General features: G+C 39.0%; 1 protein-coding gene across 1 annotated transcript in view; it reads left to right on the top strand.

Moving 5' to 3' along the window:
* ATP8A2 (ATPase phospholipid transporting 8A2) overlaps positions 1 to 25146 on the top strand; it is a 303180-nt gene that overhangs the window by 190493 nt on the left and 87541 nt on the right. The window contains exons 28-33 of the mRNA XM_041416052.1: positions 7470 to 7544; positions 10165 to 10287; positions 11321 to 11399; positions 15006 to 15067; positions 15389 to 15445; positions 19769 to 19876. Of these exons, the coding sequence (XP_041271986.1) occupies positions 7470 to 7544; positions 10165 to 10287; positions 11321 to 11399; positions 15006 to 15067; positions 15389 to 15445; positions 19769 to 19876 (504 nt within the window). The remainder of the gene's footprint in view (positions 1 to 7469; positions 7545 to 10164; positions 10288 to 11320; positions 11400 to 15005; positions 15068 to 15388; positions 15446 to 19768; positions 19877 to 25146) is intronic.

A 25146-nucleotide genomic window follows, 5' to 3' on the forward strand; every position in this document is an offset into this window, starting at 1 on the left:
TATTCAGGTTGCAGTGAGCCCTAGTGCATATCCCAGGTGTGAAGAGCCTTGGTGTATTTAGCCTGACTTTTGACTCATGGCATTAACAGGCTTCACTCATGGATTGCTGTGTGTTTTGTTGGCTTTCTTTCTGCTTCTACATCTGGTGCCAGGTTTGAACTGCCAGGTTAATGGTTTTTATAGCTGTTTCTGTGCTTTCTTTCCATTGCCCTTACTTGGGTTATAGTTTTAGCTTCTTTTCTTGCACAATTCCCTAATCTTCTATTTCCAATACTGCTTTTCTTGCTATTGGACATGTATTTTCTTAGAGGACTCCAAGTGCTTAGTAGAATTTCAGGTGGATGTTACCTGAAACTGTTGACATTTTCTCACTTATCAATGTAAGTAGTTAAACTTCTTTCTTTCATTTGTTTATTTCAGCACTAGAGAACAAATCAGGAATAACAAATCCAAAGCACTTCTGTTACATTATCAGTGGTTGAAGATACCACATAGCTTCAGAAAAGCCAGCAGATAATTTAAAACCATAGAGTAGCGTGTCCTTATCTTGTGCATGTGATGTGGGTCAATTACACAGTTGTGAAACTTGTATCAAGACCAGTCTGTCATGATTATGTGCTGAGGAGATACCATAAGCTATTAAAAGTCATATTGTACTTCTCAGTTCCACAGTGATGTGCTAGTACTCAAGGGCAGTTAAAGAAGCTGATTAGGTAAAGCCAAGAGGCAAAAAACCCACCAAACAAGCCCCTCGCCAAAGATATGTTAACATGCCTGATTTGACTCCAACCCTGTAGTCAATGCTGCTGTATGCATAACGATGATGTCCATGTCAGTGGAAACCTCTCTTTACAGTTGTTTGCTTTGTAAAGGAAGGCTGATGGCACTGGGAGTCCATAGCACGAGTTTCCATTGCTCAGCAGCAGACGGTGTGGCCTGGCACGATGTTCCCAGCTTGCCAAACAAGCAGCTGAGCCCTCCTCGCTCTCCAGGCTGGCAATGGGAGGGAGAATGTGGACAACAGGCTGCTGCCTTGTTTCTTCTCAGCGTGACTCCCAGCCAGAGCAGGACACCCTGGTTGCTTTGTAGGGTAATGATGGCAATTCCCAGCATCATCAATCCTGGCAGCTTTGCTCTAGCTGTGGGTTTAGACCCCTTTGGCCATGCAGATACAGTGAAACTCTGCATCATGGTAGGGCTTAACTGAACCATGTTGGGTGTTAATTTTCTTTTTGACAAGTCACTGTGTGAGTCCTGTGACTTCAAGGTTGTCCCATATATACATATGAAAATCCTAGTGTAGCAGTGTCAGCTTTCTTCAGAAAACTTAAGGAAGGATGAAGAACAACCTTGGAATAGAGCTGTCTATATTTGCAAAAGGGAAATGTTCTGAAGAATTGCTAAGTTTAACCACATCTTTTGACAAGTACATCTGCCCTTTGGCAGGGCAGGCCATTTCTAATCACATTATCATAGGCATGCTTCTCCAGCAATTAGTGTGCTAGACAAATATTAAGTCCCTGGAATACTTCACACCAAGAGAGGTGGAGAATTAGCCTGCCTTTTCTCTATGTGATTTCATAAGATTTTAAAACAAAATTACAGCTCTGAACAATGTGCTCTAATGGGCTGTGCCTTCATTTTAGCAGTGACGTAAACATGGATAGGATAATTTAGCACACTGATCAGATGTTCATGTAACAGAAACAAGAAAGAAAAAGTAAACCACTATCCAACAAAAGGCATTGGCAGAGTCTGCTATATTTTGTCATGTTTCTAAATGCATTTATTAGTGTATTTGGGGCCAAATGTTGCTGGAAGAAGCAATCTTTTTAGGTCTTAGTGGTAAGGTCTTTTGATGTATGCTGCTTTGTCATCTGCAGGTGTGGTATCTCATGACAATGCTCAAAACTCTTGGGATAAGCAGCATAATTGTTCTCTAGTGGGAACCACTGAGGAAAAAACCCAGATCTTTGCTAATTCTTACTTTATTTTCAAATCTTCAGAATTATTCTGAGCACTGAAATAGAAAGAAGTGAGTCCAAGTGTGGGGTGAGGCTCCTCTTGTCCTCTCCCACTTCTGTTCTGCTCTGTGCCTGCCTCTCCTGTTGAATGTTACCTGTGCTTTGCAGGAAGTATGTTAGCAGCTGATGAGTTAGAAAAGATGAGCACAAAACCTGTTATTCTAAGGAAGGAGTAAAATTTTCTGCATATGGCTCTTCTGTAAACAGTGAAAAATGAGTCTGATAAAATCTGTACTCTTTAGTGTGCTGAAATATAAACTATATGAAGTCAGGAATAGGAAAAATTGAAGAGGAGAAATAGTAGATGTTCAGGTGTATTTAATAAATTAGTGTTTAAAGCCAGGAAATCTCTATTGTAGTGGTTGCTCTACTGTCTATCTGACAGAGCATTGCAGTCAATGCATAGGGTGTTTTTAATGAGACAAAAGCAGCGTGGAACTTTGAAAATAATTGTTAAGACTGGAGATGATTTTTAACCTTGAATAGGCACTTATTTGGAGTGCACAGGCCTAGAGCAAATTCTTTTCAGTTGTAAAATATCGATCTGTTTTCAGCAAAGAATTATTAAACACTGGGGGGAATAAAAGGAGCAAGGGACATATTCCTCAGCAAATGAAGTGAGTCTCAGAGTGCCATGCCTACCCTGTCAAATCTTATTACTAACACACTTTGCCTACATTATAAAATTGGTGCCGTACATTTTCTAATGAAGGGATTATTTTAAGGTTGTGAGCATTTGGGTAGGAATAAGAGGCTGGTGTTGAGAGACACATCTGTAATGAGAGATCTTAAATCAGGATACATTATTAATGAACTGCACAGGAGACACACAAACCTGCTTTATTAAGCAAACTGTAAAAGAGCCTATTTGGTAAGAACATGCAAAATGTGTGTGCTGAGAGAGGGTATTTTGAGAATTTAACTAATTTCTGAATAGTAAAGGCATCCAGTCTGGCTATAATTGGTGCCTGTGGCAATTGTTGGTACCCTGACTACATTAGCTTTCTGTGCCCTTTAGCAGAATTGGAAAAACATTTCTAGTACTCGTTAAGCTGTCTATTATCAAACCTTCATAAATATACACATTTAGAATAGAGATGATTTGCTATCCCAGTGCCTTAGAGCGCTTAAATAAATTAGTTCCTACTATTTCAGGCATTAATTTTGCAGTAATTATGCATGAAGCAATAATGCAATTAAAATTGCCTTCCAACTTGCTCGAGTGGGAATACTTTTTGAAAATAATACTTTATCTTTTCTCAAAATACACTCTGAGCAGGTGGATGTGCTGTGTAGCTCAAAACAGCAGTGTGGGACTGTTCTACCTTGAGATCCTCAGTTTGCCTGCAGCTGCAGTCAATATTAACCAAGTATTACCATCTGTTGGCTTTTGCTGACCTCTGGTTTATTCCCTTCTCCCCTTTCTCTAGTGGCAAAGTGCCCAAATCACAGCTGGCATCAAGCGCTTCGGCAGTGGGGTTTCTTATTTAAAGAATGCAACCCCACTTCAAGGCAGGAAACATGGGCTAGCTTTCAGTTTGCAATGTTCCAGTTTCTTTTTGCATGGTACCTACTGGTTTCACATCTTTGCAATAAAGCACAGCAATGTATCCGCCCAGATTTCAGCCTTAGGTCTGAATCTCTTTACATTTAAATTGGACCTCTCGTTTCTTGGGGAAAAGTATAGATTTTGTAGCTGAGTTACAAATAAGCTTTTCCAGCTTTTTGGCAGCTAGGTAATAGTTAAAGTGAAAAGATTTCTTTTTTCCAGCCAGAAAAGAGGTTTAATAACTGTGGGTCCATTTGTTCATAGCGGTACTGGAGCTGAGCCCTACAAACCCCTGGAGCTTGGCAAGCCAGGCAGACTTGGCAAGTTTTCCTACCAGCTTACTGAGTCTGAGTCAAGCGTGGCTTGTTGCAACTTCAAATATATTTAGTGCATTTTGTTAACATGAACATTAAGGTGGGGGGTTTGGGGTTTTTCTTCTTTTGCTTAACTTAAGGTGTACTATGCTCTCTCTACAAACAGCTGGTCCTTAAACCATGCATAGCAGTTTATGGCTTGTGTTAAATTAAAAATAAAAGTGTATTTTATGCAGAGTATCTGATTTACTCTTGACATGAAGATATTGAGGAAGTATGAGACAGTACCCCACAGTCTTTCTGTCAGTCGGCCTTTGGTAGTGTGAATCTGTGGAGAAAACAAGCAGAGCTGTTACTTTCCAGTGCATTGTGACAGCGATAACTTTTCCCCTCTGTTTGGAGCATGTGGTGCATAAAGACTTGTAAGTGTTGGAAATGCTCTCACTTCTAATTTTTACCTGTGTGGATACTGCTGAAGGAAAAAGAATTCAAATTGGAATTTTGGATTGGCCGGACACTGAACTTTCTGAATGTTAATTCTTACCTATCCAAATTATATCAGCCTTTGAAATAGGGGGAAAATTATTCTGTAGAAATAAATTCTTTCAATGCTGAAAGATGCTGCAGAGGATGCAAGATAGTAACAGCTAAATACCTATTTACTGCAGTCAGACATGTCAGTATTCTCCTGTATTGATTCATTCATCTCAATGTGGTGTTAGCAGGGTCTTTAGTGGATTCTGCACCATGCAGTTGTGGCAGGGCCATAGATCATGAGTAGAAGGAATTGGTCTATTGAGTGGGTGTTTCTCACTTGTGCTTGGACAGCCTGTCTGCTGCTTTGTGAGGCATCCTAACAACTCTGCTCTTCCCGAGTTTTATGGGATTCTGTTGTCATTGTTGCTAATATTTTTGTTGGGAAATGTGAATCTAAGAATCCAGGATGTTTGATTTGCCTGGTTTAGGGCTTTTTTTCTAGCCATGGGCTAGCTACAGAAATTCTGGCTGCTTTGTTTTACCCTCTTGATGGATAATCAGCTATGTCTGTTGCTGGAGGACTGGTTGTGGGAAGCTATGGTTTCAGAAAGCAGTTGTTTCCTAAGCAGCACGAGCCAATGTTATAAAAGGCCTCATCATTTGCTACCAAACCTTTGAAGTTTGCTTTGCCCAGTGGGATCTAGAAAACTGAGCAGAGCACAGTCAGGTTGCCAACTAAGCCAGACAGGCTTCTGATTTGTGAGCTATTTATTGTTTCTAGAACTGCTGCCTTCATTAATCGTTGCAATTAATTGCAAAAAGCCTGGAGATGATAAATGCCTAGATCATTATTGCTAAATATCTGGGAGCATGCTATTTTAGAGCTCAGATTCTTCCTAGAAGAACCCCTCAAGTTCCTAACTTGAACACCCCAAATAAATTGTGGTTTCTTTTTGGGACCTCAGGCTTTGTACCAAAGAGGTTTCATATGTTTCTTTTGAAGAGCTCATGTGTAGAAGTGGCTGTAGCACTGCAAGGATGAGAGTGTGACAGGCCAGTGTGCTGCTTTGGGCCATTAACGGTGTCCTTAGAGCGAGATTTACAGAGTATTCCTTCAGGGTATCAGTGCAATAGAACCGATGATAAAAAGCTGGGATGTAGAGTGTGTCTTGTGTCCTTTTTCTGGACAGAGCTGGTGAGGTGAATCCTTAAAGGCTCTTTTAATTGAATGCATGTTTGGCAATGGGAAAGAAAGACACTTTTTTTAGGAAGCCTAAGAAATATTTAGCAGTTTGTACTGGGCTGGTGCATTTCAGCTAAGTGGTGGAGGAATGAAGCTGTTGGCCCTTAAGAAAATTTACAAGGACACTTGTAAACTATAAGCTGCAAGAGGGGCAGCAGGTATTGAAAAATGCAAACTTCAGAGTAATATTGTGAGAAATAAATAGAAACTTGCTATTGGAAAGAGCAGCAGTGCCTATTTGAACAGCTATTTGTTATTCTTTCCAACCTTGTAAATACTTTTATATTGTATGAAGTTGCCTCTGTCCCATGTTAGAGTCCTGGTCTGTTTAGATATTGCATGTATGAAAACAGTGATAGGTCTTGATGCAGTCTCATTTTCTACTTGGTTTTTGTTTGTTTGTTTGTTTTTTGGGGTTTTTTTCCCCCCTGATTATTCTGTATTCATTTTTTGGGGGGGAGCAGGGAGAGATCAGATGACGTACACCTAACTGCTTGTTATCTGAGATGTTCTGCTAGGGCACTAATACTGCACAAGTGAGCCAGAGAATAAATTATGCTGGTAGGAGAGTGCTGCCCAGTGAGTGACAGAATGGTGTCAGAAAAGATACCTGGCACTAAGTGCCATGGGCTCTCGGGGAGCAGGAAGGGAATGGGCATGGTTAGCACCTGACTGATCTGCAATACACAGTGCATCCAGTGCAACATGGACTTGCGAAGTAAATGCAACACAAAATATGTTGAAACTGGGTGGTTAGAGGGAGTATTCTCACATGCAATATTGAATTAATTTTGAACAAAGTAATATGGTCTATGGTGGATTTTGAAAGGGACTGTTGCCAGAAATTCTCAGAAATCTTTTGTTATCTAATAAGTGTAATGATTTCACATGCAAACTGTTTCAGGATGCCCTTAAACTGCTATTGTTCTTCCAGTTTCCAATTTACTTGGAAAGTGATAATTCTTTCCCTTCTTTGTTATGTTGTTTCCCTAAGCTTCTTTCAATGTCCACTAAGAAACTTTGTTCCAACCCAGTACAGCAGTTTGTGCTTCAAAAGGTGCTTAAGCAAGATTAATAGACTCAAAGAAGCTGCATCCATGGAAATGCTGAAAAGAGTTTACCTTTGCACTGAAGCTTAAAGCTGTTTCCTGGGATTGTGTCGTTACAGAATCCCCTCAGCTGGAAAGCAACTTGAAGTCCATCTAGTCCAATCTTCTGTTTAAAGCAGGGTGAACGTTAAATGCAAACTAGATTGCTCAGGTCTTGCCCAGTTGCATTTGTAAACTTGTTAAAGGATGAAGACTCTGCAGCCTGTTTTGCAACCTCTTCCAATTTAATGATTAAATAGGTAGTTTAATAAATAATAATGTTTGCATCATTTAAACAAAAAAGTTACAATATAATCATGATCATAGAACTGACAAGTTGATATCATTGTAATTCTGGGACTGTAAAAATCAACACAAATTAAGCAAAACATCTATCAAAACAGTTATTTTGAAAATTCTGGTCTTTACCAAACATGATGGGAATGAGGTTGGCTTCTGGCTGCAGGCATATTAATTGGCCAGCGATAAGGATTTTGTAATAGTTTGATGCCATCTATTTTTTTAGAGCAATTATGTAAATACAGCTAATTGCTCCTTAGTCTGAGTGTTTTATTTTAAACAAGGAGTGCTCTGCCAGTATTTAAAATGTAGGACTTGAAAATAACTGCCTGGCACTGCTGATAATTATTTTTAGAGCATGACAAGCATCTGTCTCCAGATGGTGGTCTGTATTCCACATCCTTCTCCTCTACTGTAAATGGAAGCATGGACTGCAGGAGTAATCTAAAGCTTTTTGTAACTTCTCTTTTTCAGCTTTGGTTTGCTTTCGTTAATGGATTTTCCGGGCAGATCTTATTTGAGCGATGGTGCATCGGTCTGTATAATGTGGTAAGTGCTGCATGTTTAGACTTGATAGTACTTGAGACTACTGTATTATTTTGTTGTGTCCCATTTTTCACAGGTAACCGTCCTAGATGTATGTCAGGAAAGGTGAGTTCATTTGTAACAGCCACTTTGAATCCACTCTGAGGTAGGGAAAGTAAAATAAAATATTACATTTTTATTACAAAATGAAAATTTGGAAGAACACCTTGAAAATAGATGTTTAACCTAATATCACCTGCATAAAGCTCTACAGATTTTAGATAGAATTTAATTTCCTCTTTGGAAGCATTTTCAGAGTTTTATACTGAATATTTTGGTGACAGTTCATGCTCAAAATACTCCTTATCTCTGAGTTTTGATGAATTTTTTCTCATTCAGACCCTGTAGATTTAGATGCTGAGAGAAGTTACTTTGGGCTGACTTGTGCTCCCTTAGGTACAGAAAGAGAAGCTGCCTCACTGTGTCATCAGCAGTCTGGGAGTGGTTTCTGATTTTCAACATGGCCTGCAGGGTGCCACACTGTGTCATATGACTTTATTACTTTAATCAGTAATATTATTTAATCAATCACATAGATGAAAGTATGAAGGATCTCTGGAACCAAGTTCTGTAGCATACCATAGACCTGTGTTGGTGTTTTGGACAATGTTACCTTTGTAATGTTATGAGTGGCCTTGTGCCTGGATTTATAAGCTGCTAGGACTCTGTTAGTGTTAGAGAGTCTCTTTTCAGGGAGGGAATTTAAATTTTTTAGTTAAAAAACCTCATTCCAAATATATGCTAATACAGAAGAAGCCAGCAAATTATCACTGAATAGTATTAATGGAACCACTTAACTTCTGTCACATTAATTTTTAAAATTATGGCACAAGTCCCCATATTCCATAAGATTTCATACTCTTAGTTGAAGATACTTATTCAAGGATTTATCATTCCCTTGATTCCCTTCACCCTAATTTCCTGACTGTTATGCAGTCTCTGTCATTCATGTTTAGATATTTGCATCTATTATCTTTAAACCTCATTAGATGAATCTATCTACCGTACCTAAAGCTTCTGGATAAAACTCATCTTTTGTAATCAGAAACTAAACCTTGTTTTTTAAGGTCAATTTTTTCTAAAATTAGAACTCATTGCATGGACTCATGGAGAAGCAAGTGCCAGTAAGATATTAGGGACTTCCACAATTTGTCGCGCTGAGATTTTGAAGTGCTTTCAGCTAAGTCATTCTTTTCTCTGCAGATTAACCCTTTCTTTTATTAGTAGTCTCATTAAGATATGAAGTGTATGAAATCATAGTGGCTTTGTAATTCCTGATTTTGCACTGGAAGTTTGCCTTGGTGGTCAAAACCACTAGAAGATTTACTTCAAGTGAGAATGTAAATGCCCCAATAAACAGAAGAAACCAGGGGAAGTACATTAAAGCCATAAGAGAGCATGGTCTTCTTTGGAATATATTGGACCAGGGCTCTCAGTTTCAGTTCTCTACCTTCAGCCTGCTGCCATTTTAGCCATCTGGTTTATCACTTCATGGGCGAAGATGCACAATTCCCGCTGGACTGAGGGTTGTAATCATTGATTCTCACTCGTCTCTGTTCCTCCCCATTGTTCTTTGTGTGCTCCCCAGCTGCCTCCATGCTGCTGGTGGGAATCACAGCCCGCCTTCTCCAAATGTGCACACACCCTAGAAACAGTTCATAACTCCAACCTGCCTCTTAACTTCAAGGACACTTCTCAAACTGGTAAAAATATATGTACGTATAGGATTTAAAGTGATGTTTCTGATACAAACTATTGATGTAAAAGGAAGTGAATGAAGTTTAGTGTTCAGACTTGCACCCTGGTGTAACTTTCACTCGGTGCCTGCACTGTGGACCACAAGAAACATGGATACCCAAGCTGGCTTTAAATGAGCTGCCTCAGATCCTGGAAACACTTCAAGAGCAGCAATGTTAAAGTCAGTGGGGGCTAATTTAGTCTGCTTCTGGCAGAGTGTCCTGCTGCCTGTCTTGGAAGGCTTCCGAGGCTTGGTCATCCAAGCATCTTCCCGTAGTACAGACATACACTGCAGTTAATTTGTTCCAATCAGTTCATGCTTGCCAGGGGAATCCCCAAAGTACCATAATGCAGAATGGCTTTTGTTGCTCAGTAGATTTTTTTTTTTTAATGTGATTTCCACATTTACTCTGTAAACTTAGCAGTGGTTAAGCACATTGCATATCTAATTATGGCTACAACTGCAGCTATATTGGAAGCTATTCCCACAAGACTATTTTGTAAAAATGCATGTTGTCTTTCCATTGCAGTCCAGTGTGTCTGACCCTCGCTGGATTAGCTGGTACATCAGGAAACTAATGATGCTTAACTTCTTGTGTTTAACTTATTGGTTAATAATACGAATTTTCTTTCATGTTTCTGTTGTTCACAAGTCAATATTTGGGAGTTACAAATTGATGTTTGGACTTGTTTGGACCATTGAAAATTATGCCAAATAACATGCTAGGTAGTAGTAAGTCTTCACTGAATTCTGTGGGAATTTTGCTTTTGTCTAGGTAAGGAAACATTATATGAGATACACTTAAAACTAAGAGCTGCTTTCAATTAGTATTTGCTTTCCTTGCAGATTTTCACAGCACTGCCACCCTTTACTCTGGGAATTTTTGAACGGTCGTGTACTCAAGATAGCATGCTTAGATTTCCACAGCTATACAAAATCACTCAAAATGCAGATGGTTTCAACACAAGGGTAAGGAAAACCCTGTTGCTCTAAAAAAACATAAAAATTCTGATATTCCAGATTTTTCATGTCAGAAAATAACTTATTTCCTGATGTTACTTCTGCTTTAAGCTGACCACTGAGAGTGATTGTTCAGCCTTCCAGTTCTTTCCAAGGGATTATTTTTTTATTTAAATAAAGAATATTCTTGTTTATAAATAAGGATTTTCTGCTGTGACTTCACCAGAAACTGGTCCTGAAATATCCATAAACTTTGATTCATTGTTAGATTTGTATCCAAGTATGATTTTTCAATTCACACCTACTGATAAGCCATGATGACATCGCCTGGATTTATTTAACATATGTGTTGTCACAGCACTCTCTGCTAGGGTGTTTTTCATAGTTAGCATAGCTCTGTTTCAGTAGTTCTTTTGGAAAATAGTATTTGAATTGGCTTATTTGGACTTCTGAGTTTTGAAGAACACATTTTACTCCATTTTGCCATTTAAATGCTGGAAAATGCCAGCATTTGATATTCTGTCTTTTCCATAATGAGCACATCTAAATGTACTTCTGAATCAAGGAAGCTGTATGATTGCTTTGTTTGGAGAGGAAATTGTAGAGTACATAAAGTTTTAGTTTGTGCAAAATTACATTATCTGCTAGTTTCTGCTAGTTAAAAACTGTGTATGGTAAATTATTTATCCATTAAAAGAAAATAGAACATTTCCTAATACTGAATCACTCTTTTAAATTTATCCTTTGAGGTAATTAAACAAAGTTGACTCAATCTGTCTGCCTTATTTCAATAAAGATCTTAAACTGAAGCATGCTCGCCTATTATGCTTCAAGTTGGTAGAATAAACTAATTGAACTGGACCAGTGTTTTCTTGTGAAAGAGCAGAAATTGTAGGAGAAAATAGAGCCTGCAGAATTTTGAGTATTTTACTTCAGGATAAACATTTTCTGACTCTAAACTATACAATGAAGTGTTTGTTAGGAGTTAGAGAGAGGTCAAGAGTTTTGGACTTTACTGATGGCTTGGTTTGTTTTCCCTCAGGTTTTCTGGGGTCACTGCATCAATGCCCTCATCCATTCCATCATTCTTTTCTGGTTTCCACTGAAAGTGCTGGAGCATGGTAAGGGCTTCATTATTTCTTATGTGAGTACCTGATGTTCAGTCTTACAGAACCAGTGTGTTTGCAGAAGGGGGGGTTGTGACAAGTCTCAAGAAATAATGCTGCCAGACAGTTCAATAGTCTTTAGCTGTTGAGCTTGGCGGGTTGTCTAGTGGCTTTCAGAAATTATTTTAATCTAACATAATTATTGTTCATATAGTGACTTTAATAGGCGAAAAATGAAACTACTGCTTTGCTAAGAAGTCTTACCCAAATACTGAGTGATGTTTTACAAAATGCCTTTTTTTTTTATGGTAGTGTGTTGAGACCTCAGCATTTGATTGAATAATGTTCTTACAGCAGCTGCCTTAGAACCGTTTGCTTTCTATCTTGTTGGAACTCCCCCATTCCATAACGCAGTACTGTGAAAAAGAATTGGCTGCAATGGAAGTAAACCGGATCAAGAGTCAGAGATACTGGGGAAATGAGCCTCTCTGGTGTACAGATTAGGGTTATTAGGTCTTGCTTTTCAGTGTAATGCAACTACACATGGTTCCTACATAGCTTTCCAGTATAGCTGTGTGGGTGGGAAAAACCACTGGAAATATGTTCTTTGATTGTAGTAAGAAATAGCGTGAGATCAGATGAGGAATTTAGGGCTGGTGAAGAGAATATTTATCTAAAATCATTAATTTTTCACAAGTGAAACGCCTTCCTGGAAAACACTGATTTTAAGAAAACCTTCTTGGCTCCAGAATGGATTAATTGGGGAGGAGGTGAAAGAAATAAAAAGGGAGGGAAGATGAATGCTCATGTCAGAGGCATGATAGTAAAGATACTTGTGAGGGTTAGGTTCATGCTTCTCTGCTTGGCTGATTAAAATGTCAGTATCATATCCTCAGTGGGAACTTCCATGGCTGATGGACCATATGAAAAAGGGACCCCTTTCATCTGTACATGGGCTAAAAGAAAGTTCCATTTCGTGGAAGAGGGGTTTTTATGGTTGGTGGTTTTTGTTTTAGGAGTTTTGTTACTCTGTTACACTGTTTTTATGACAAATGTTAATCTTGAATAGCTCTTTTTAAAATTCAACTGCAGAAATTTTAAGTTAACGTGTAGTATTTACAGTTAAAATTACATAGTCTTCCATAGAGGTTTTTCTAGTTCCTAAATAGATAATGTGCTTTTCATTCCAACAATTAGAATTATAAGACTGAAATACCAGCTCAGAGGCTAACTGTCTGAGTTCCTTTTGATAGGTTGCTCAATTTGTTTTCCAGAGAGGAATGAATATTGAATTTTCAAGTTGCTTTGCATTTCCAAATGCAAGAAGGATTTCAGTGCCAGAAACAAAAACGTGCTATTCACACTGGGATGGTTCTTAACCTCTCAAGTTCCTTAGGATGTGAAGTACATGTAGTCCAGGAATGGGCACTTGTATAGCTTCAGAAATGAATGTTCATTGAGCATCCTGCTGTTCTCATTAGCACAAATATCATTCCTTTCAGGACTGTGTAGCCTTCCAAAGTGAAAGGTCATGGAAAACACTAAAAAATAAAGATATTAACTTACTGATTAAAATATGTAACTTTTGTATAACTATATAAAGAAGTTGAGACTTACAGGAAAATGTATTCAGTTATTTAAATGTTCACTGTGATGTTGCACTAGAGCATGGCTGTGTCATGTCAGCTTATTCTAGCAAAACTCATGAGTTTAGGCATGCCTTTTTCTTAACAAACTGAGCCTTTTGGCACCAACAGGGTTCATTTGGCATGGGAGACTAAGTTCCCTAGTGCTCTTCACCTATTTCATTGACACCAGGGGAAAGAGCAGGGTGACTAAAATCTTGCTGTGTCCCTGAATGATGTGGTAAATGCCTGAAGCCACTGGGGAGGAGCTGGGCTGAGGAGGATGCTAGTGGCTAGAAACCATGCCAGTTCCTAACCTAGCTAAGTCTCAGGCTTTAGCTCCAGTTGCAGTGTTAATCACTCTGTTAATCACTGTTGTTTCTTAGTAGTTAATATTGAAAAGAAAGCAGAGATACAGAACTAGAAACTTCTGGGAAATATTCAGAGCCTGTCAGTTCTTTGGAGATGGCCACATGCAGCATGGTAGAAGGAAAACAAAACAAGTAGCCTGGGTTAACTGTACTGTATAAATATATAGGGGTTTTTTAGCTGTAAGGTAGGCAGGGTCTTCATCATGGAGGTCAGGGTGTCAGGAACTCTTTATAGGATTAAAAATTTACTGATCCTGGAGTACACAACCTTTGTTTAAGAATGCCAGATCCAGTTTTTCAAATAAATCTAATAAAATGTTACTGTTACTGGTGCCTTGAGAGGCTACCTACAGCAGAGGCTAGACAGTGTTAAAGGAGTAAAGTAGATATTTATTAAAAGGCCTTCAAATGATACACCTTGGGCAATGCAAGAACCTGGCTGAGACTACATCCAAGATGGACAATGGGTCACATGTTTTCACACTTTTATAAGTTTTGGTCCATTTACATATTGGTTCATTGTCCAGTTACAGCTTCAGGTTATGAAGTCCCATCCTCCCAGACTGCTCTCCTCAATTTGCTGTTGTTTATACTTTTTGGGCCTGGAGATGCAATGGTGTCCTTGGTTCTTGGGCTGGAAAAGGATTGTTTTGTCTAACTAAACTGTGAGGAGAACTTGCTAACACTTTCTGTGAAGTTCAGAGTTATATACTAATGCAGTACAGGATGTGGATAATATGAAAGCTAAAACTTAAGACATCATCATGGTAGAACTGCTCACTGTGCTAGGCACTATGTATTTAGGAATGAATCCAAGGTTTTATCTTAAGCCTTTTTTTTCCCTGCTGTTCATGTATTTCCCTAGCAGTTGTCTTAAAACATGTGAAAACAACAATACTTATCATGCTTGAGTAATGCTTGAAAACTCCTGTGAGTACAAGTTCAGCTGGCATTCATGTGGTGGTTGAATGTGTTCTCATGGTGTTCCAGTTTGCTTCAGCAAGGGCTGAGAGACTAAATGACATCTGAAGTATTGCCAAGCTTGGCACTTCCAAATGATAGATTAACATGTATGTACTCACCCTTGTGCACAGTTGATAGAGAACGGGGTGGCCAGAGACTGAATACTGCTCAGTTATCGAGCTAACCTCCAGTGAGATATTGTACATGTTTATATCTGTCCTTTACAAATTAAACTGTCCCTGCTCTTAACTCAGCTCTCTCTCACCACAAGTCAACTGGTGTTTTACTGCTTTTTTGTCACAGGCATGCAAATAATAAGTATTGTTAGAGGTGACAGTGGGTACAGGACAGATAGCAACAGAAAAAGTGGCAGTGACATACCTCAGCTCTTACAGGCAAATTACGTATTAGGGTGGTGAACACTGCTCCTTTGCTAGGCCAGCTTTTGGCAACTGGAGCTATGGATGTGTGCTCTATCCAAGCACTGTGTCTGAGACCCAACTTCTGCATTCCCATTACCTCACGGTTTCTAGGAGTGCTTTTTGATGTTCAAAAAGGAAAGGTTGGGACCAGTTATTTTCTCCTGAAAATCTCCTTGTTCTTTTGTCCATTCTGGTGATAAACTGATAACAAAGGTGGTCTTCTTTATCTTCTTCTTTCAGATGCAGTATTCACGAATGGACAGGGAGTTGACTATTTATTTGTTGGAAACATAGTTTACACTGTAAGTTTGTGTATCGTAGCAATTTTCGAATGGTAGAATTTATTTCCAGCCTTTTTTTCACCACAAAAAAATGGTGTAAACCTGAAGAAAATATGTGTTTTTAAAACATCACCCTGATGCTGTGTACATTATTTTCCCTCTTCCTTTTAATTTTTTTTCCCAGACATGCACCAGCAAGAGTTTCTGCTCTGTCCTTCATGCATCCCCTGCCAAGTTATTGGGCTGCTACCTAAATGGTAGTGGCTTTTTAGGTGTAAAGGGGAGATTGGGATTTCAGAGTGTTAGTAATGGGGTTGTCTTCTTTCTTCTTTTTCCTTGCAGTATGTTGTAGTCACTGTTTGTCTGAAAGCCGGCTTGGAAACAACTGCATGGACTAGAGTAAGTACTTTCCAGTATCTCTTATTTTATTAACACACCTTCCTCCCTAATGAGTATTGATACAGATAAGAAGTACTAAAAATCATTTGGGTCTTCAGAGTTTTAATTGGGTCTTTCATGTAAGGATAGACTGCTAATCTCCCTAAGTATGGAATGTGAGAAGAATGAACTCCTAGATCACATGATATCTGTGATGAAAAATGGCAGCCTGACAGAAGTGGGAAGAGTACACTAAAAGTGTATTGTCAACATCTCTACTTAAAAATTAGGAAAATTTTGCATGAAATCAACATACTAGTGTAATTGCTTAAGAAAATGCATCAAGAAAATTATCCTCAGTACTCTTTAGCTCCTTCAAAATTAATGCAATAGGGAATGAAAGGTGTCTGTCCACAGAAAAACAACTAGGCTTTGATCTTTGAATCAGGTAAAAAGAACTAGTGGTGACTGCACATTGGTTGAGTTGTTTTGGTTTTTTGTTTTTTCTTTTTGAAACTTAGTGTAATAAGTGTGTTAGTTGAATAGTTATGTTGGTTCCTTGATTTGAGTTATTGACTTGAAATGGGCAAGTGCTCTTACTGGTAGGTGACAGAATCCAGCAGGGCAGTGTGCTCCAAAGGGTGTGAGGGACAGGGAGGGGAGGGCTCCTGTGTTGATGAACCTTCAACACCTTTCTCCCTTCCTTTCCCCTCTGAAACACTATTTTTTTAAATTTTGATGGAGTCCCTTTTTCTCCACACCAGTAAGATACTTTATAGGAATCCAGTTTTCATGACATACAAAGAAGCTCTGCCCTCAAGACTACGATGTTTTGAGGACATGTATTCTTATTCTAACAGTTTCTTCGAGGGTTTCGCTTAGGTCTTGTTAACCTCATTGCTTCTGTTAGTTGTAAAATGTTTTATTTCATTCCTCCCAGAGGAATTGTGAAGATCAATGAGCTGACATCTGTTCTGAATTTTAAAGATGAAATGCTATCTGTATGGATTATTTAATTGTTAGGGAGATGTTAATATTTTCTGCCCCATTCTCTCATCTGAAAATAAAATCTGAGTGTTTTTACTGTTGCTTATGCATCAGTTCTGTGTTGTGTATCAACATTTTAAAATGCAAAAATCCTTAAATTAATCCCTTGTGCACCAGAAAAGCATATAACCAAGTCAGCATTGAAGGCATGTGACCTTGTTTGGATCCTGTTTTATTGTGAACTGTTTGATGGTTTCTCTTCTCTCATCTTCCCTGGATAGGTAATGTGTGTCTTTTCAGTCACTTGGGGATAATCATGATCTCCTCATTTCTAAACTTCTTTTTTAAAAGATACCATAATGTTTAGTAAGTATTGGAGTTCTATAACTCTGTCACTTTACAGAGAAATTATTAGTATTCACACAACAGTTGTGTTATAATCCACTTTTTTCTATATATACTTCTAAATCCTGTCCCATTGCTTGGAAAAGTGTCTTTCATCATCTCGAAATCTGATGTTGGTTATAGTTTCAGCTGTGAGTGAATCAACACACAGAGAAACTTTAGGTTACTTGAAGAGTATTAAATTTACAACACTGAGTTAAGCCTCTTCTCCATCATCAAGCGGATTGGTTACAGGCAATTTGTTCTAGAGAGTGAGAGGGACACTGCCACTTGGGAGAACAAGGTGGTTTCAGCAGAAAGCTTTAAATAAATAACGCAAAGTGTTTGGCAGCCTGGTATATCCAGTAGGTAGTGTGGAAAGAAAGGCTGTGATGAAGGTGGCAACATAATGCATAATAAAATCCACACATGGAAGTTGAGTGGAGTCGCTTCATGTTACGTGTGGCCTATCTGGAACACTGCAGTAGGCTTTTTCCCAAACACACAGAGCTTTTTTCATCACTGCTTTACCACACTGTAGGAACTGTTTCAGATAAGCAGGGCACACAGGGGAGCCACACTCTGTCTAGTTTTTATGCAAGAATCTTTATTTCTTGTTTTCTGTCATTCATTTAACGCATCTGATGGGCTCACATCTGGTTTTGCATGAGCAGTCTCCAGGGGTAAATGCAGACGTCAGTGGAGAATCAACAGTGCAAAGGTTGGTGGAGTGGCTCCATAAGGAACATTTTCTATCAGGCCAAGGAAGGCTCTTCCAGAATGTAGAAGCTCTTTTAAAGGCAGAGAAGCAGTTTGGGCAGATACAAGCCTGAGATAATGAGATGATTAGGACGACCATGAAAAGAAGGTAAAGACAATATAAAATGAGCGAATTCTGCTGAAAAGGGTGAAGATCTGCAAAAGTTGAAAAGTGTCTTAGCAGCCAAATAGAAAGAAAAACCTGAGTGAAACAAAAAAACCTGATGTCATTTCACTAGCATAAATACACTTCCTACAAAATAAGTCTATGTCTGAGATTGGGTTCTCTGCTTGCCTTTATTTTTACTGGTTGTAGTCATAAAGTACAGGAGCTAGGGAAGCACCAGTCCCAGCTATCCTGATCCTTCTGTCCACTTGTCTGAGGGGAAGGCTGTGGCTCAAGAGAAGGTATCACATTCTTTTCAGAAAGCAGTGGTGGTGCTGATCTGCCGTTGCATGGGGCTGACTTTTGTTAAGGATGAGTTCTTGCAGCAGCCTTGCAGTACTTGATCTTTGGGGAGCTGAACATACAGTTGCTCACTAGGGCAGGGCTTCTAGTCAGAATCTTGACATGAATTGTGCCCAGTTTTCTGAAAAGTAAGTAGACTGAAAGGATAAAATCCCTCTTGTCCTCCAAGTGTTTTTAAGAAATCCTTCAATTTCTTACTTTTCTTCACATTTAAACTGAATTGAGCATGGATGTGTGTATTTTGGAGGAGCTTTTTTGTTATGTGCAGGTTTGGGGCTGGATTTTTTTGGTTAGTTTGTTTCTTGTTTGTTAGTTTTACATAAGGAGTTGTTTATTTACTGAGGTCAGATCTCCTGGAAACAGAATAAACAGCAAAGTTTGAAAACAAATCTTCTTGCCCACTGTGTGTCTCCAGGAAGGGGCCTATCTTATGTCTTATTATTAGCCCAGCAACTTTCAGAGTTTAATAAAATTCGAGCTTTCTGAGAGTGCCTAGAAGAGTGTTCTTTTCATTGCCTCTGACATTTTGTCGTATGAATGGTTCTACTGTAAGGTAGTCTCTAGTTGATCCCAGCTATCTGTCAGTCTGCACTGCTGCTGCAGGTTCCTTGCTTGTTTGTTTTCACTGCCTGTGCTGCAGAAAGCTGTCCTTTCTGAGGATGTCCAGTGGTTGCAGATTAGGAGCAATCTTCTTCTTCCAGAAGTTTGTATTTATCTCACAGCAAGCAGAACACGATACTCAGACACTTCTTTGGTTCTCAGACATGCTGTTCAAAAAGTCAACAGACAGAGTCATCCCGTAGGAAGTATAAAGCCAAGAGCTGAACAAACACGCTGTGTCCACCAGCACCCAGTATGTGAATTCATTCCCATGTTCCTGAACTCATATGTAATTAGTAATTAAGATTTATGCAGGTACTTCTCTGAATTGGAGCCAAAGTCATCAGCCACAGGAGTTGTTGGCATCCAGAAAAGTTGGAGCCAATAATGAGCTCAGTTGCTTGTTACAACTGAAATTACTGGTTCCATCCACTGTGGTGTAAAAGTAAAACAGCTTAAATCATCCTGAGCAGAAAAACAGTTTGGCTGTGTAGGAAAAATTACTTTAATGCGACTAAGAAGAAGTTTGTGCTGGATATGCTCTTGGTCATTTAATATTCTTTATTTTCTCTTAGTGAGTCTACAGGCTAAAGAACCAGTAAAGATGCAAACTGCATTGCATGTCTGTAAATCAGTTAGAACACCTTTAAAACAAAAAACCCCAAAGTTGATCAGTAGATGTTGATTGAGGTAGTGTATTATACAACACCGAACCTTCCTCCAGAGAAGGTAAGTGATGTGTATGGCTTGTACATGTACACTGCCTTAGGGGATTTGTCCATGTGAACTTTAACCTGAGCGTTTGAAAATTTCTACCTTGATTTACGTGTTGAATCTGGAATGTGCATGGCAGGATACAGGAACTAGATGAGAGAAATTATGGTTTCATGGAAAATCTGACGAGTTTTTGGAGCTCCAAACAAGACAGATTGGCTGAGAAGAGTATCTGTCTGCCCTTCTATGAGGCAAAGATTAAAGAGAAGTGGTTTGTGCTGTTTGAACAACCTGTGCTACTGGCCCAAAACCAAGAGCAGTAGACAGGCCTGAGTGAGACCGACAGAGTCCTGAACAGGGAAACACTTCGGGCTGGGTGGATGGAAGAAGTGCCGTGTGTTGACTCTGCTTCTCTCCCTGTTCCTTGGCAGTTCAGTCACCTGGCCGTCTGGGGGAGCATGCTGCTCTGGCTCGTGTTCTTCGGGGTGTACTCGGCCATCTGGCCCACGTTCCCCATCGCGCCGGACATGCTGGGGCAGGTCAGTACCAACGCTGCCTCTGGGGACAGCGGCCAGCACGGCGCCCTGCTGTCACCAGCGCTGCTGCCTCCCACTTCCTCAGCGCTCACACAGTGCTAGCAAAGGACTGCTACTCTAGTGAGAGTGCTGGGACTTCATTTTAACCTTTCCTTAATCCCTGTATTCATTTAGCTTGGTCTCCTCATGAAAAGAGCTCTCTTTGTCCCCCACACTGACATCATCTATGGTTACATGCACTGTGGATACTGTATGGCAATTCCCAATTCGCTGTGATAGCAGTGTGACTGGTTCTTTTGTTAGTGTCTAGTCCTGGCAAGATTTTGTGTTTGACAAAATGTCATATTTAGTTTGGGATTTTGTTTTGTCATGGGTTTGTTCTTTTCCATATGTTTTGTCTAGTATTGTTGCTTTTTACCTTCATTCATTCTAAATAAACAGAATTTCCTTGAGAATAGAATGAGATGGTCAGAAGCAGAAGGAGAGCTGATACATTACTGATTATGGTACTGGAGGAATTCTGGATTTGTTCCTTCCATGTCAGCTGTGCTACAGGTGGTAAAATTTTCCCTTCTGTGTCATTTTTTCAACCCCTGGTGAGAAGATCGAATAGCAAGCTTGTCAAAATCACTCAAGAGCCTTGTACATATTTAAAATAGGGGGATAGCAATTAACAATTGTAACAATTACGGATTTAGTAACTGTATGATAAAAAGTTACTTTGTAGAGGTGGAACTGCTTTCAGATTTACCTGAAAAATGTATTGGGTTATAAGTGTAGACTTCAATTCAAAGATGTGATACAGAAAGAAGAACAGCTATCTAATAATTTCAAGAAATTAAATTCTTAGATTGCTACCATTATGTACTAGAAAATTATAATAAAAGAAGTCAAGTGTTGGCAAGCCAATTAGATTTTTGAGATTACTCCCATGTTTGTATTCAGCAAGAGCAGTCAGGCATGATTTTTTGCTGTGCTGGCTTAATACATATTTTATTATTATGCTGTAAAACACTGAGGATAAGGGAGGCTGTGATACATTTTCATGGGCAGCTTTTTACAGCTGAGACTGACAGCTGACAGGCTGGGATGAGCAGGTGAGTGACTGACAGACAAAGCCTCAGTCCTCTGCTAGGATTTCATGGTGATCTTGGCATGTTTCACCACACACCCAGCATCAGTAGCTCTGACTCACATTTTCATAGATCAGGCAGGAATTTGTCTTCAGTATCATGCAGAGTCAAGGACAACTTGTTCTCCACAGCAGACTTTAGTGCTGCCATTAACATGTCAGCCTTCTAAAATGTAGACAATATGGTGAAATGTTGCATCACACACAAGGGGCCAGAATATGGGCTTTAGCTTGTTGTCTTTCTTTTTTTCCCAAAAGCGACTCTTATTTTTTATTGCAGCTTAAGCAAAATTCATGTTGTGCTGGTCATCAACGTTTGCTGCAGGATATAAAACCACAGGTCTTGGAACAAAACCTTCATATTAATAAGGCTTTGGTTTTCCTTGACTATGTTTTTAGAAAGTGTTTGTATTTAACCTTTGGTTTTATGCTCTGATTTTCTGACATTACGACTTGATAAGTGCTACTAATATCTTGCCAAGATGAAAATAATCTGTTCTCTCTTTTTTTTTTTTTTTTTTTTTTTTTTTTAATGGAGAACACATTTGCCTTGGCTGGTAGAGCATCCAGTCCTGTACTTGTGGAGCTGTGTACCTGGATCAGTAATTATCAATCTAAAATGTAGGGATAGGTGATCATTCTAGAGAGATGATTTTTTTAATTCAGGCAGTCAGAAATAAGCTGTTTTATGGCTTTCAGTGTGTGCTAGAGGGGATCAATATCATTCCACCAGTTTTCTTGTATTTTTGAGAGAAGGAGCAGCTGTTGAAAAATGTGGGGTTTTTTCTTTTTTTTTTTTTTTCTCTTTTATCCTTTTGTAAAATCAAGGAAAGCTCCCAAGGTAAAGGGAGCTTGTTTACCACTCACATTAACACCCACAGTCTCTTGAGTAATCAGTTGCTGTCATGAAACCAGCTCATGGTGAAATGAGCTGGGACTGTGTTAGGCTCTAGTCAGTAAAATGAGTTGCCTTGCTGCCTAGACTTTAACAATTTCTTTACTCTTGCTGTATTATTTTGTTCATTTGTAAATAATAAGGTGTCTTAAAAGCATTGTTCTTGTTTCAGATCTTGCTAGTGTGTTTATCTTCAAATAAACTGAACTCCAGGATATTTTAGATCCTCATACTATGCAAATCTAATAGCATTGGAAGGAAGCTGATTTTAGCTGGAATAGTCATTAGCATTTGTGCCAGCCGAAATTTGTGCCATCAGTAGAAGGCACAGGAGGTGCAAAACATTTTATTCTGTTGTTTCACCAAACGTCAGCATGAAGCCTAGCAGACTTCAAATATGTGATAGCTTGTTTCTGCTAGAGTTTGTTAAACTATTTGCACTAAGTATTTATTTCTCTTGCCCATAATATCTTGAGCATTTTCACAGGGATATAATACCATTTTTCCTCCTTGGGGGCAAAGGAAAGCGACTTATTCTCTCTTGTCAGAGTAAACATATTTCTTCTGTTTCCCCTATAATATTAGTAATGGAATACATGTGACATATTAAGACAAAGCCATGATTAAAATCTCAATAATCCTTAATAGAAATCCTCCAATAGTATGCATCTGGTACTTTGGGCAAAAACTCTTTCTCCTTTGGGGGAGCCTTTTCAGACACACAATTTCTCTTCAATAGTATCAGAAATAATAACCTAAGAATAATATAAGAAAACTCTGTGGTAGCTCTCTTGGCTTTCCTGAATTTCTGTATATTTTCAAGTGAATTTTTTTTTTATATTTACGAGAACAGTGACACTGAGAAGAGTTGGTGCCCTTTTTTTGTCTTGCAAAAGACAAAAATTGCCAAAAGCCAAGATGCTTTAATGAGAACTGATTGCTTTTGAATGGTCACTTCCAGATGACAGTATTTTGTACAATACATGAGTCCTGTCCCACCTTTTGGGTAGTTATGACTTACCACCACAGATTTTTGAAAGCAAGTAGATGTTTGTGTTTTAAAAAAGAGCTATCTAGTTTGATATTCATTAACTGGAAGAAGTGGTACAGAAATGTGCCACTCTGAGGATGTGAATTCCTAGTTAATTATCATGTTCCTTAACACACAGGACTTGTAGCTCATAACTGAGTGGTATTTTGTTGATGAGCACATTAGCCACAGTCCTGCCCTCATGCATTCTTGGGTATTTTGTTTGTTTGCCTGGGGATGGAGATTTGGTGCCCTGAAGGGAACAGTGAGTGCTAACATTTGTGCTTATTTCTTGTATGAGTCATACATACAGTGTAAGAAATATGCCGCTAATGCTCTGTTCTTATATTGATTTATTCGTTGAAATTCAAGCATACTTTAGGTTCATGGGAATAACATTGCACTGTATAGAATTAAAGTCGGTGTGCAGGTATTCCCACCCCCACACATCTAAATACCTGTACCTGAAAGCATGCATATGTTTACAAAAGGATGCTTTGAAAGTGCTCATGCTTTGAGTCTTGATCTAGACATTATCTAAGATGAAGAAAAAGAGGTGTATTCTTTCCCCATCTTGAGCTGAAATTTTTAGTGTTTTAAGGGAGAGTAGGGTTGGCAGGAAAAGGGAGTATTCCTGTCACCCCTCTGAAGCATCTGCTTGTTGATGATGAAAGAACTACTACGTAGCTGTGATTTCTTTCTTCCAGTTTATTTACCTTAATATGTGTTGTGTTTTGTGTCTGCCGCATTAGTTGTTGTTACCATTAAGGAAATATCTTTAGGAAGATGAGTATCAGTTTCATTGTTTCTGCCTGAAGGAGAGGGGACATGTGCTGTGGTTATTTTGAAGTGCAGGTTGGCATTTCTAATTTTTTAGATTTCTGCTTTGTGCTGTATGTGGTCATGTTGCATAACTGGGGTTTAACAATTGTCTTGATCTTAGGATGTCATAAGGAGGCCCATCTCACCAAAACCTCATGGCTGGAGGTTTTGAAATGGGGGTTGCTGCACTTCCCAGTTACCTTTATACAGCTGCATTTGAGAGAAGACTTCTTGAATCACAGTCCGAATAATTTTACCACCAGCATAGCTGAAACAGCTCCATGTAAGAGCCACTTTCACAGCTGTAATTTCAGGTGTGTTCTTATTTTCAAGTGCGCTGCACATTCTGGACAGAAAAATATTTATTTCTTGTCCAAGTAAACTGTCAGATTCTTGCTAGATTTTTTGTCTGCTTATGAAGACTTTTAAAGAAGCTGCACGTGGAGTTTACCTGGATTAAAGTTTTTTTTAAAAAGATGCCAGTAATGGAAATCTCTGGTTGATCCCATGTAATGTGACAGTAGCAGGACTTGCCTGTTTTAATCGTTTGTTAAGAAGACATCTGTGTCTTTTTTAGCAAAGCTTCCTGTTCGTCTGTGTGTATGGCATGGGCAGGATGGGCTTGCCATACAGTGACTATTGCACTGTTGTTGGCTTTTGAGGGAGGGAGGTGATGTTGATAAAGGATGTGATGGACTCGGGTTGCATAGTTGGTTTTGTAGTTGGCCTTCGATCTGAAACTCTCTGATATCTTGCTGATTGAGTTCTTACCAAAGCATGTGAGAAAACTTCATGGTTTTCAAGACTCGGAAACAACACAAAACACACCCCAAAAAATCCTGGAGGCAAGATAATAATCATTATTGCGGTGTAAGAAACAGGTTTCACATTACTGCCCTTCCAAATCCACACTGCAAAGCTGACAGCTTAATGTACATTTTTGGGTTTTCCAGAATACTTTTGTCTTACTCTCTACATTTGAATTGTTTTCCAGAGGTCTCAGTTGTTGTTCTCTCTGGCTTCTCATATTTCCACAGTTTGGTGCTAGTTAGAAAATTGGCTGTTCTGATTGTGGTTTGTTTGTCTGCAATCAGTTGCACATTACATTGTGGTGTCAATGTTTTGGTTGGTGAAAATGCTTCATCCAGCTGTTATGCGCAAATCAGACTTCGCCTGCAGATTGAGGTCCTTAATGCCTGCTGATCATGTTTGTTTTTGTTATTATGCACAGAGGTCTCTGTGGCACTTGATGTGGTTTTGGAACATTTTCTGCAGTTTTGGACTAGGCTCTGAGCGGACAAATTAGACTAACGAAGCATGCATATATTTTTAAGCATCTGTTGAAGGAGTGGGTTTGTTGTTTTTATGAACCACACATGGTTTTCAGAAATTAA

Source organism: Onychostruthus taczanowskii, unplaced genomic scaffold, assembly GCF_017590055.1.
Source record: "Onychostruthus taczanowskii isolate IOZ18803 unplaced genomic scaffold, ASM1759005v1 scaffold50, whole genome shotgun sequence".
Classification (NCBI taxonomy): domain Eukaryota; kingdom Metazoa; phylum Chordata; class Aves; order Passeriformes; family Passeridae; genus Onychostruthus; species Onychostruthus taczanowskii.